This window comes from Lactuca sativa, chromosome 7, assembly GCF_002870075.4.
Source record: "Lactuca sativa cultivar Salinas chromosome 7, Lsat_Salinas_v11, whole genome shotgun sequence".
Taxonomy (NCBI): domain Eukaryota; kingdom Viridiplantae; phylum Streptophyta; class Magnoliopsida; order Asterales; family Asteraceae; genus Lactuca; species Lactuca sativa.
This window is the reverse complement of record NC_056629.2, coordinates 63,476,364-63,490,782: the sequence shown is the minus strand read 5'-3', so window position 1 is coordinate 63,490,782 and position 14,419 is coordinate 63,476,364. Positions and strand designations below refer to the sequence as shown.

The window sequence follows — 14,419 nt, the reverse complement described above, 5'->3', positions numbered from 1 at the left end:
CACTACCTGTAATACAAGAAACTGAGTGGGTCAGGCTGAGGAGCCTGGTGAGCATATATGGTTTTCAACCCACACTAATAAGTTCATTATTTATTTTCATCAAATCATTAACCCGATTACCTGTTCCCGTTATCCTCACTTTACGTCCCTAAAGCATCTATTATAAGGGTCCTATCCTAAGGAATTTCATTGGGATGGGCACTACTGCTAAGGGGATTCCTCAGCCATATGTGTCTATAAGGCAACCATGGGTGGGGGGGGGGGATGGAGTACATCTTCAAAATCACTACAGGTTACGAGCCTGCTAGCGTTCCACTGGACTGTCTAGAAAAGTCCGTAGTCGTCATCTATACTCCGCTAGATGATTGGATCATCTTAAACATCGAGGCCTCTCATCATTTTAACACACATCATCTATTTCATCTACCTATTATTCTACCCAACATGTTTGTAGATATAAATACATACACACTCCAGATCTGAAAAAAAAAAAAACAATGTTTACATCTTTCATCCAGCATAACTTTCAAAGCATAAAATATTTATATAGTCTAGATCTGAAAAATAGTGTTTACATCTTTCATCCAACATAAATTTCAAAGCATAAAATACATATACGGTATAGATCTGAAGAACAAGTTCAGATCTGAAGGAAAAAGTTCAGATCTTTCATCCAACATAGATCTCAAAGTATATAATTTAGATCTAAAGAAAAAGTTTAGATCTATGATGAGAAAGTGTAGATCTAAAGGAAAAAGTTTCAGATATGAAAGAAAGAAGTATAAATTTTCTCATCCAACAAACATCTCAGGTGAACAGATAACATATATATACACGTAGCACATAATTTATATAAAATACTTCATATCTATGTGTAAGATGAAAGTGACTATACGTTCACCTGATACGGCATGATTCGGACAGCACCTCGCTTTTAAAAATAATCTTCTTTGACGAAACCGGGAAGTTTGCTTGAAAACCGGGCTCTGTGCCGGCAGAGTTTCAGACCAAAAAACTCTTTTTCTCAGAGACTCCGGGAGCCTTGGGGTTTCCTTCGGATGCTAGGGGGTTTACCTAGGCTTATGAGGGTGTTTGGGTGAGTTAGAGAGAGAAAGAGTTGAGGAATTGAGCAAAAATTTCGGCAGCCCTTGCAGCCTTTTATAGGCACGAGCCTCCTCGGAACGTTGGGCGTACCCTCGGTGGTACGCTGCGCGTAGGGGCATGTGTGTCGCTTCGGGTGGGGTGAGGTGGTCGTCTACGGAACTGCAGAAAAAGTCAATACGCGGGGCGTAGGATCCTCGTACGCGAGGCGTCCGAAGTCTACGTTGGGCGTAGCCTCGCATCCGGCTTCGTAATTTGGACACTCGACTTCTAAAATTCATAACTCTTGCATAGAGCTACGTTTTCGATGTTCTTTATATCCACGTGTAGGTGAGACCGTACTCTACAACTTTCGTTTAGATAGCTAAGGTTAAAAGTCGATCTATCGTAAATTCACTTTTTACGTCTCCCGGTTGCGTGTCGGCTCCCTCGCGAAACTTCGACGAGTCATAACTTCTTCGTTATAACTCGGATTTCGGCGTGCTATATATCCCCATAATCCTTTTTTTGACCACTACAACATTATGTAAAGATATCTAGCCGATCCCGCACTTTAATTTTGACGCTTATTTTTATTCTGTAATAATTATACCTTTATAATTAAGTATAAAACACATAAATTCACATAATTCACATAATACTCAAATATTTCATCTTTATTACTTCAAAAGAGTTACAATAGTTGACTTAGACTATTACATCATCTAATAATGCTTAGCCCCGAAACGCGGGTGTTACATCTTGACATATACCATTCGGGGGACACTGGCCATGCATGCAGCTTCATCTGTGTAGGTCCTCTGCCCAACGTGGTGTCGGATCCTATAGTGCTACACCTATCAGAAAAATCTCGGGTCTATGAAAGGGAGTTATCCTCTTACGAGGAGTGTGCATCCATAATGGACCACTTGGATGGCGGTATACCTGAAAGCTCGTCTCGGCTATAGGATCGTGCAGGCCACGAACAACAAAACGTGGGCCGCTGACCTCAGAATCAGCTTCGGAGTCCTCCTCCATCAAGTACTCATCATCACCTTGACCCACCTTCGGGTCCTCCTCTGCGGCTGGTGCGTCAGCCTCGACCTGCTCCTCGGGCTCCTCTTCAATCCATCCACCATTCCCATTATTGGGAAAGTAAGGATCTCCTGGTAGGTGAAATTCGGCCATGTCGACTGTGCAAAAATAGAGGTATAAGACGCAAATAAGGAGTCTAGGTGTATGGTTCTATAGTATCATAAAATACTCCTATAGTATTTTTAAAGTTTATGTTTGGTTCTAGAGTTTCTTTGTATGAGGTGTTGGTAAGTTTTTTTTTGACTTGTTGTTCACTACGACTATTCCCAAGCACATATTAGTCATATCTCGGACAAATATAGTTGATTAGGCTCTATTTATCCTAGATCTGATTACATAATTACCTAGGCCTATTCGTAGTCTTCAACTTATCTTATTACTTTTGTATTGTTCTTGTTATGACACCGTTCTAGTATGTATGTATGTACTTATACTTTATAAAAATATCATTATATTTTAAAAGTATACTTGTACGAAACGTTTTATTCAGAGAGTTTTAGTCCCATTGTATTTATAGTTGTATATCTTACATGGTTTGATATACTTACTTCACTATAAACAATGCTCTGATACCAAATCTGTCACACCCCCAAACCAGGATGGCGGAAACGTCTGGGGGTGGATGACTTCATGAACAGTATCACAACATAATGTACAATAATGATCAAAGCAAACACAACCATCATAAATATAATTGAAATGTTACATTGTTTCCAAGTATTGTATGTTTCAAAAAGAATTACGTTATGATGAAAAAATGAATAGTACGACGTCGTAACGTCCTATCCTCAAAAGCCTTGTGACTACCTATTTAACGGTTTCCTGAGAATACTATAGTTTTAAAAAATGTCAACAATTAAGCTGGTGAGTTCATAAGAGTTTTGTGTGGGAAAAATCTATAATTCTTTCCTTGTAAAATGATAGTGTTTGTTCCTAGAAAATCCAATATTTCCTTAAAAATGAGTTGTAGTCTTAAAAACCCTAAAAGCAAAAATGTTTAAGTATTTCTATACTTAAAATATATTGCGTAGTTTTATTCTTATATAAAACCATTTGAACGCATGTTACCTCGTAAACTAAATGTATCGTTGATTCCCCATGTGACTTATTACAACCATGTTAAAACCGAAGTTGGTCTGTTGCGACATTCTTCAAGCGTCGGAAAGTTAGACGTTTGGCACCTCATACATGCCGGCCTAGCTGTAACTAGCAGCTTAGGTGCGGGATTATCAGTCCCCTATAGATCTATACACAAGTAACGTCCTATCCTCAAAAGCCTTGTGACTACCTATTTAACGGTTTCCTGAGAATACTATAGTTTTAAAAAATGTCAACAATTAAGCTGGTGAGTTCATAAGAGTTTTGTGTGGGAAAAATCTATAATTCTTTCCTTGTAAAATGATAGTGTTTGTTCCCAGAAAATCCAATATTTCCTTAAAAATGAGTTGTAGTCTTAAAAACCCTAAAAGCAAAAATGTTTAAGTATTTCTATACTTAAAATATATTGCGTAGTTTTATTCTTATATAAAACCATTTGAACGCATGTTACCTCGTAAACTAAATGTATCGTTGATTCCCCATGTGACTTATTACAACCATGTTAAAACCGAAGTTGGTCTGTTGCGACATTCTTCAAGCGTCGGAATGTTAGACGTTTGTCACCTCATACATGCCGGCCTAGCTGTAACTAGCAGCTTAGGTGCGGGATTATCAGTCCCCTATAGATCTATACACAAGTATCATGGTCTCTTACCGAGATTCTGGATATAATTCAGGACTTTAGTGTGTATTCTAGTAGGTATGGTGAAGACTTTGTCTCACATAATTATTTCAATGTGTTCACGTTTTGTTGTAATGAAAACCCTTGTATGTGTAAATATCATTTTTCCATGGTATTAATATAGTGTGTAATAATTATATACTTTTATATAATTATTCGTCTTGTCCCAAAATGTTATAATAGTGTTAATGACCCATAAACTACACCTATTATAGTTTATTATAAATATTTCGTCGTACCTATTTATACATATGTATATAGGTTAACATGTTTAGATGTTCATAAATTACATATTTTATACATTAACACAAGTATATGAACTTTTAGTATGATAAAGTCAGTTTTCTAGTTTTTGATTTTCTTTATGTCACCAAGCGGTAAATATTGAATTATAAACTTTGTAATTCAATATATGAACTTTTATAAAAGTTGGTGATTTTTATAAAAAGTGTGGTAAAAATGATGTGTAATTACTTAATTTGAATCATATAGATTCAAATTATTATAAAAATCATTATCATAAAAAATAATAACACATCACACGAAAGTTAGGATGATTTCTAATTCTTTTCGTTAAAGTTTGTGTGTTTAAGTCGGGTAAAGAATTTGTCGCATTTGGTGACGAATTCACCAAAAATCTGAATATGTAACCTTTTCCATGAATTTTGTCATGTAGTATAAAGTTTATGAACTCAACTACATTATGTTATTAATATTATTTATACCTAAATAATATATTATTGAATTATCAAATTATGTCGCTAACCCTAATTAGGGTTTATATTCAATAATTGGTAACAAGAGAGGTACTTTGTATTATAACTTGCCAATAGTACATCAGAAACATTAGGGAATATCATGTTTCTCCTAAAATTCTAATACGAGTTGACTTGACTTGGTTGACTTTCTTTGACCAAAATTGATGGTTGTCACAATAAGTTTCAAAAGAAATCAATCCCCTCCTTTTGATTAAATCCTTTAGCAACTAGCTTGACTTTATGTATTTCTATAGCTCCATTACTACCATATTTTATCTTGTAAACCCATCTACATCCTACAGTGTTCTTGTGTGGTGGTAGGGGTACAATTGTCTAAGTATTATTTTCTTTCATTGCATCCAATTCTGATTGCATTTCTTTGCACCATTCTGCATGTTTTGAGGATTCTTTATAATGTTTGGGCTGAAAATGAGAAGAATTATTCATGTAAAATTCTATATTTGGCTAAAACATTCTCATAAGACAAATATTTGTCTATGGAATAAGGAGCTTTGGATATAGAAGAAGTATTAGCAAGATTGCAATGATAGTCGCTTAAGTATAATGGTGGATTATGGGATCTAACAGGTCCGGTAGGAATTGGATTTGGCGAAGGAGGATGAACAAAGTTATAAGAATTATCTTCTAGGGACAAATTTTGGCCAGGGGTAGGAATGCCCAAATTTTAGGCAACGGGTATAACTGTTTGAGAAAAAGGATCAGTAGAATCTGAGTTATTAGGATCATGAAATGGGAAGATCATTTCATGAAAAACAATATCTCTTGAATAAATGATTTGTTTACTTGCCAAATCAAACAATTTATATGCTTTCATATTGGGAGGATAACCAATAAAAATAGTTGCTTTGGCTCTTGGATCAAATTTGGTTATGTGAACTGGTAATGTAGATGCATATGCAAGACATCAAAATGGCCTCAAGTGTTTGTAACTTGGTATAATACCATTTAAAACCTGAAAAGGTGTTTGATTATCAAGAACTGGTGAAGGAATCCGATTGATCAAATAAGCAGCTGCGAGAATGCAATCACCCTAAAAATATATAGGAAATTTAGATTGAAACATTAAAGATCTTGCCACATTGAGAAGGTGTTGATGCTTTCTTTCAACAATAGAATTTTGTTGTGGTTTACCAACACATGACTTCTGGTGAGTGATGCCATTTTCTTTAAAAAATTCCTTGAAAACCAATTCTTTTGTATTATCAGTTCTAAAAGCTTTTATGACTTTATTGAAACGAGTTTGAATATATGCATAAAATTTTGGAATTATAAGTTGAATATCTGACTTTTGTTTCAACATATAAATCCAAGTATATCTACTCTTATCATCCACAATGGTAGCAAAGTATCGATGACCAATATTAGTGAAAGATTGATAAGGACCCCATATATCACAATGTACCAATGAAAACGTTTCATTACACATATTGTTGAAAGAATCAAATGGTAATTTTTTTTTGTTTGGCTAAAGGATAAACATTACAATGTTGAGAATGACTATTTTGACTAATAGAAATTCCTAAAATGTTCTTAATAGAAGTAAGAACTTTATTAGAAGGGTGTCCTAATCTTTTACGCCACAAATCAACCGAAACTATATTAACTCTTGTATTATACTCTTCTTTCTTAACTGGATTGCTCATCACATATAGATCTTGTACATTATTAGCCTTGCCAATCATGTTCTTGTTGTGGATATACTGGATATAAGCATGATGACATGTAAACTGAACAATGAGGTGTTGTGTTCAGGTGAGAGCACTAACTGATATCAGATTTAGCTCAAAATCAGGGACATAAAGAACATTGTGCAATGTGAACAAATAATCAATCTCAATATCTCCAATCATATGAACAGGTAAAACGACCTTATTTGGAAGATTAACAGTATGATGAGAAACTTTCCTTTTGTTGATGAACATGGTAATGCCATGACATACATGTTGAGAAGCACTAAAATCTAAGATCCACATGTATGATTTTAAACCATTATTAATGGTTAAGGAATAGCATTTACCTGTTATAGAAGTCTCATTATAATTGACAGATATCAGATGATTGGATAATGCAGACATCACTTGTTGAGACTGAGAAGGAGAGAAACCACGGAACATGTTGCTCGAGTCATCGTTAATAGAAGATGATGAAGTATGATCCGAATTGGTTTGTTCATTGATCATAGCATCATTGATATGATTAGGTCGTGGTTTTGGTTTATAACCCGGTGGATATTCATGCAACTTGTAACACTTCTCAATTGTGTGTCTCTGAAACTTGTAGTGCGAACAGTAAGGCCTGTCTTTGGTATCATGATTCTGATTATTAAACTTCTTGACTTGATTGCTGTGTGAATTTGATTTGGCCACAAATGCAACAGAAGATGTATTTTGATTATCTTGTGATATCATCTTTTGTTTTTCTTCTTGAGCAACAAGAGCGTAAACTCGATTAACAGATGGAAGAGATCCATAACAAGGATTTGACCTCGAGTTTGAGAAGATGACTCATTGATTCCCATCAAGAAGTTCATGATGTGTTCGTCTTGAAAATACTTCTCAATTTCCTGAACTCTAGTACAGGTACACTTTCCACATGAACATCTTTGACGAAAATTGTATAATTCTTCAGTGAGAGACTTGAGTTTAGTGAAATACACTCTGATTGGATCATGATTTTGACTAAGATTCACAATCTCTCTACAAATCTATAAAATACGTGGTCCATTAATTTGTTGATATCGAACTTTGAGATCATCTCAAATTTCTTTTGCAGATTTAGAGAACATGATACATGTGGAGATTTCCTTTGAAACTGAATTGAGAATCCATGAGATAACAAGTTTATTGGTCCGCATCCATGGATTGTGATTAACAGTATCAGTAGAATCAGGCTCAAGAATATATCCATCTATGAATCCGATTTTGTTCTTAACAAAAAGAGTAATCAACATTGATCGACTCCCTGAAGGATAATTTCACCATTCAATAGTTGAGAAACAAGAACGAAACCAAGATTGTCTGGATGATGGATGAAATAATGAGAAGACCGATCATCAAGAGGAGAAACAACATTTTGATTTGCCATGATTAACAGAATCAAAGAAACGAAGTATGTATTCAATGATGAATTCGACGAAAATTTGAAAAGAAATCACGGAAGCAAAAATCAATTCTCTGATACCATATTACAAACAAGAAAGAAATGAAATGAATTTGTCAAATTGATTAAACCGAAGCTATTACATCTTGTATCTGCTAGAGCTAGGAGCATATAACAGAAAATAACGAACTACCAAATATTTACAATATGAACCCTCTACTTTAGATAACTACAAATAAGACCCTCATATCTAACTTATACTTTATCAATTTATCAGTTTGAGGAACATACCTCAAATTCCGAGCAACATAGAACTTTAAGAGACTCCATTATAATATTCTTACTTTGAAATCAACTTACTGTTTCAAGATTATACTTCAATTTATTCCTTAATTTTTTCTTTTACCTTGGATTGATAGCATATCCTCCGATTTGGCTTCCGATCACAAGGAACAAATAAATTTGACGTCATGAGATTAGAAACATTAGTTAGTCTCCTTCTCCATATCTTGCTTCGACTTGTTGTTCCTTTGTCCACATGGATGCCCTTCCGATATTCATTTGAGTGAGTTTCATACAGGAAGCCTTCTTGAAGGCCGCCACCTCTGTCCACTCAATGATCAATATCTTTGCTACGATTCGTCTTTGATAATGATAATTCTGAGATATCAATCTTGGTTACAACGGTATTCCGATTAAACCACAACCACATATTTTTCATTTTTCGTTTTAAAGCTCCGACAAAGCAGAGTATGCCTAATCGTAAATGATTATATAGCAGATAAGTATAATCATATATAATTACACATGTTTATACATATGTCTAATCATAAATGATTATACATATATGTCTGTTCATAAATTGAGTAATTATATATGATTATGATGGTTATGGCAAAGGAGGTGGCGGTGGCATAGGTGGTGGAGGTGGCAATGATAGGGTCGGTTGGTGGCACAGGTAGTGGTGGTGGTGAAGGTGGTCGGGAAAAAAAAGAATGGACGACACTGCATAATCATTTATGATTATAAGTTTCTCGTTGTGTCGGTACACAAAAATATTAAAGCGGCAAATAAAAAAATATGTGACTAATATTGAATCTCAAAATTTCTATTTTTTTTTAAATCTCAGTTATCTATAATTATTTTTTATTTTAATATGAGAATTTCAATTACTTTACTATCTTTAGATTCGATAGGCGAAGTTTTTTTTTTTTTAATAGCATATTGTTAGCATATTATAATTATCTGTTCGTTAAAGTAGCGCCGATACCACGTTAACATCATTTGCAACGAGTAAATTCAAAAGCAACAACTAAATTTGAAAGCGTTAAATGCTATTTTTATATATCAAATTACAAGTACACACACCCATCTTCATCGACAATTCCAGAAAGTCGATAACGCAAAAAACAAAAGTCTTGAGGTTTCAAAAATGGAATATTTTAATCTGAATTTGATGCTGTTCATAACCACGATGATTCCAGTCATGCAGTTACCCGGCACGATGGCGCAGACCAGGCACATCGTCGGCGGCAGTTTGGGATGGACCATACCTTCCGGTGGCGCAGTCTCTTACACCACTTGGGCATCCCATCAATCCTTCACTGTCAACGACCTTCTCGTCTTTAACTTCACCGATGGAGAATACGACGTTGCGGAGGTTTCAGAGGCAGCATACGGCCCATGCACTGCCACCAACCCCATCTCCCTCGCCACAAATGGTCCCGCCACCCTTACCTTGACCACCGCAGGCACTCACTATTACATCTGTACATTCAGAAGTCACTGCCAAATTGGCCAGAAGTTAACCATCGACGTCTCAGAAGCAGCTTCCTCCATTCCTCCTGGAGCAACACCAGTAACTCCACCGACCATCAGGCGTCCTCCTAGACCCGTAACATCCAGAACAGCGGTGGAGACACCGAACACCGCAACACCCTTTGCTCCATGTCCCCGCATTACATCTGCCCCACCACCACCTACCGATGGAGCTCCATCATTCACCGGCATGGTACCTTCCACGTTCTTGATAATTGGCTTAGTTTTCTTGAATTGTTAAATTTGAGAAGTGAGAGATGATCATATATTTGTATCATGTTTGTTTGTGTGTAATTTTTTTGTCCATTAACTGAATGTAAAACGATTGTATCTTCACACCATTTAAACTTGTAAGAATGTTTTTATATCGACTAGAAATCCAAAAACAAATAAATAAATAAAAAATCAAAATGTTGGAGTTAACAAGACATTGACGTGAGTACACCAAAAAAATTCTAAATCCACCATTCTTGCACTGGTAAGAAAATCATCTTTAGCTAGAGACTCCATCGTAATGCCTCCAAAGTCAAGATTCCAATTTCCGTAACACTAGCGTATTACATACATACGTACATTTTTTATCCAACTCCAAGGTATAGAATCTATGAAAAAGGAATGTTGGTATAGTCCCATCTACAGGTAGACGATAGAGGCGATCAGGCCGTCAATTAAAGAGGCCCAAGTATTATATATATATATATATATATATATATATATATATATATATATATATATATATATATATATATATATATATATATATATATATATATATATATATATATATATATATATATATATATATATATATATATGAGAAATTAAATTGATTCCTACCATTTCTTCCTATTAATATGCCTACCCACTAAAATTATGTCATTTGTCATCAATATTCCATGTCATCTGATTTAATTTGATATTCCTATAGTGCCCTGGTAATTGAGAAAAAAGGAAAAAAAATCACATAAGATTATCACATAAACATGCACAGATACCGATTCCTTGTCAAACCCTTATTCTCGTCTACTTTGTTGCCCACAACAATTGCAAAGCCAGCGACAACATCAACAATAAAGAAGCAACAATCAAAAAGACAAACTATCAGCAACAATCAGGTATTTGCAATGAATGCTCATAGTTCGTATTTATATAGTTTAATTAATTGAGAAGCTTACAGCCAAAGTAATGTACAAACTAAAATTGACTTCCTTTAATAAAATAATGTTTTCTTAAATTATTTTATAATATTCATAAGATTTCTGATAAGGTTTACAACCGTGGTTATATTTTACAAAATCATATTCATTACACAGTATATTAACAAAATTAATTTACAATTTACAAAAAATATATTAATAAAATTTTAGGATGGCCTCTGCTTTATTATTGATAAAATCTTTGATTTGTTGTTAATAAAATATTCGATATTTGATCAGTATGGAGGTTTCAAATTCAGTTGAAGAGGCTGCAAATTCAGTAGAAAATGTTGCAGTTTCAGTAGAAAATGTTGCAATTTCAGTTGAAGAGGCTGCAAATTCAGTTGAAGGGCATACAATTCTTAATCCTCGAGATCAAAAAATTTCTAAAGATGGAATGAAGTTTGATTCAGAAGAAGACCTTTACAATTACTTTAAAGCATATGCATTCCAGACTGGATTTGGTATACGAAAATCTAGTACAAGAACAAAATATTCTTGTGCTAAAACATACTACTCACTTGGATGTGCTAGAGGAGGGGTATATGTTCCTAAAACAAGAAAACCATATAAAAAGACCACTAAAACAAACTGTAAAGCAAAAATTGGCGTAATTGCATATGGTGATGGAAGATGCATTATCTCTAGTGTTTTTCTTGAACATAATCATGCTTTAAGTCCGAAAAAATCTTGTTTCCAATGACCACATAAGAAAATGGATTCATATGCTAAGAGAAGACTTGAATTGAATGATTATGTTGGAATTTCGTTAAATAAAAGTTTTCACTCGTTAGTTGTTGAAGCGAAAGGGTATGATAATTTGCCTTTTGGCGAGACAGATTGTAGATCTTACATCACAAAAGTAAGACAACAAAGACTTGGGCTTGGGGATGCCGAGGCACTTCGTAATTATTTTGTCCGTATGCAAAAAAGGAGTTCAAATTTTTTCTACATGATTGATATGGATGATGAAGGTCGTATGCGAAATGTATTTTGGGCAGATGCAAGGTCAAGGGCAGCATACGAGTCATTCGGGGATGTTTTTGATAGCACATATTTGACTAACAAATATAATATGTCGTTTGCGCCTTTTGTTACAGTAAATCACCATGGGCAATCTATCTTATTTGGATGTGGTTTGCTTTCACGAGAGGACATAGAAACATATGTATGGTTATTCAAGTCATGCTTAGAATGCATGCGTGGATGGGCACCAAAAGCAATAATAACAGATCAATGTCGATCAATGCAAGGAGGTGTGGCATAGGTATTCCCTGAATCTCATCATCCTCTTTGTCTTTGGCATATTATGAAAAAGATTCCTGAAAAGTTAAGTAGGCTGCCTCAATATAAAGTAATAAAGAAGACTCTAAAAACCCTTGTATATGAGTCTACGGACACTCAAGAGTTTGAAGATGGCTGGTGCAAGCTGGTTGAAAAGTATGCACTTGAAAAAAATGAGTGGTTAAGTTCTTTATTTAACGAGCGAATGCGTTGGGTGCCGATATATGTAAAAGAAAACTTTTGGGTAGGGATGTCTACTACGCAAAGAAGTGAAAGCATGAATGCTTTTTTTTGATGCGTATGTTAATTCTAAAACCTCATTACGACAATTTGTTGAGCAATATGACAATGCACTAAAAAGCAAGATTGAAAAAGAAAATAAGGCTGATTTTGAGTCTCTCAATTGTTCACATAAATTAGTAACTAGGTTTTATTTTGAGAGACAGTTTCAGGAAGCATACACAAATGCAATATTTAAGTTGTTTCAAGATGAGTTGCGAGGTATGTTGTTTTGCAATTCTTCATTGGTCAAAATAGATGGTGCTCGCTATGTATTTCATGTCACAGATATTGTGGAAGGGAAACATGGAGATTCTAAAAAAAGAGTTGTTTATATCGTTAGTTATGATGAGACTGAATGTGATAAACAATGTTCTTGTCATTTGTTTAAGTTTCGAGGAATTATTTGTAGGCATGTAGTGAAAATATTAATTGAGAAGGATGTTAAAGAAATCCATCCACGGTATATTTTGTCTCAGTGGAGGAAAGATGTGAAACATGGACACTACTTAGTGATAAATTGTTATGAAGATTTGATGAGTGGTGAAAATGCTAAACAATTTGACCACTTGTGTTCCAATTTTCACAAGGTTGCACATATTGCTAATTCCCGCGAAAAGTATGAATACTTGCTAAGTTGTGTAAATATGGCTAAAGAAAAGTTAAATGATTTAGGGTTGTAGTAGTAACATCAATTTGGTAGTTGAAGATGTTCGTGTTTCAGACTCGACTACGAAGTTGTTACCACCCTTGCAAGTGCGTAGTAAAGGCCGTCCACCATCAAAGAGAAAAGAATCTAGAGTAGAACAAGTTATGAAGAAGAAAACAAAGAAAAATGTAATATTTTATCTATTTAGTTTTTTATATTTTTAATTTGGTTAACATAGTTTATAATTACCGAGTTTTTTAGGTACGTGAAAAAACGAACAACATACAACAAGATCAAATGGATTCAAGTCGTGAGCATGGAGCAAATTCCTATAATAATGAGCCAAACTACCAGTTTGATCTTAATGTACCGGTTTGAATGATAAAGACCGAGGAGTAGGTGGAAATAGTATAAAATAGGTTTTTTGAAAAAAGATTAATTTTTAGTTTCATTTAATTTGCATTTAATGATTTTGAAAGAACCGAATGACATTGTGATAGTGTTACGAATTGCACTTCTTGCTTTCTAAATAAAGGGTACATTGGTTCTTTATTGAATAATTATGATTTTATTTTATTTAGGATCAAAATATGTTACAAGAAGATGAGTAGAGGGACAAATTGCAAAAAAAAAAAAAGCAAGTGCTGAAACATAAATTAAAACAGCATTGATACGCAGTCTTTCCAGGCCTATATCTAATTCAATATGTGAACAAAAGATGTGTTTGTATAGTCTAAACTGAAGTACAAACTCTAAACTACATGCTGGAAAAAAAAATCATGTAAATCCGACTTCATATGACTGAGTTATGTGCATTTTTAAAAGGGGAACATATTGCAAAAAAAAAAAAAGTAAGTGTTGAAACAGAAATTAAACAGCATTGATACGCAGTCTTTCTGGGCCTATATCTGATTCAATATGTAACCAAAAGATGTGTTTGTACGGTCTAAAATGAAGCACAAACTCTAAACTACATGCTGGAAAAAAAATCAAGTAAATCCGACTTCAGTTGACTGAGTTATGCGCATTCTAACTCAAGGGCATTTTTGTCCAAATTTACAAAATGGAAGCTTTGTACATTTTTTTTCAGGTTTACAAAGAACAAATTCAAGGGCATTTGTGTCCTAAATGAGAAATGAAACTAATGAACATTTGATTCCAGATGCAAAAATACAACTCATGTAAAGTGTTTACAAAAGTAAACTACATTGCTATATTAAACCAATCTCGTATAAACAATCTCAATAATGATTATCACAAGGTTCAAAAGATAAGAATAGAACATTTTTCATATAACTACATCTCATAACAAACTTAATACGAATTGACCATTTTACCCATGTCTTCTTATGAATTGATT

At 34.3% G+C, this 14,419-nt stretch overlaps 1 protein-coding gene across 1 annotated transcript; it reads left to right on the top strand.

Annotated features, from left to right (window-relative positions):
• The first annotated feature begins 9,089 nt into the window (after positions 1 to 9,089).
• On the top strand, positions 9,090 to 10,018 carry LOC111877795 (umecyanin). Its single transcript, XM_023874297.3, has one exon. The coding sequence runs from the start codon at positions 9,266 to 9,268 to the stop codon at positions 9,890 to 9,892; it is 627 nt and encodes a 208-aa protein (XP_023730065.1). The 5' UTR covers positions 9,090 to 9,265; the 3' UTR covers positions 9,893 to 10,018.
• Positions 10,019 to 14,419: the final 4,401 nt, after the last annotated feature.

What these genes read in the sequence shown, in the direction of transcription:
- LOC111877795 (XM_023874297.3), top strand. Translation starts at nt 9,266, where the DNA reads ATGGAATATTTTAATCTGAATTTGATGCTGTTCATAACCACGATGATT.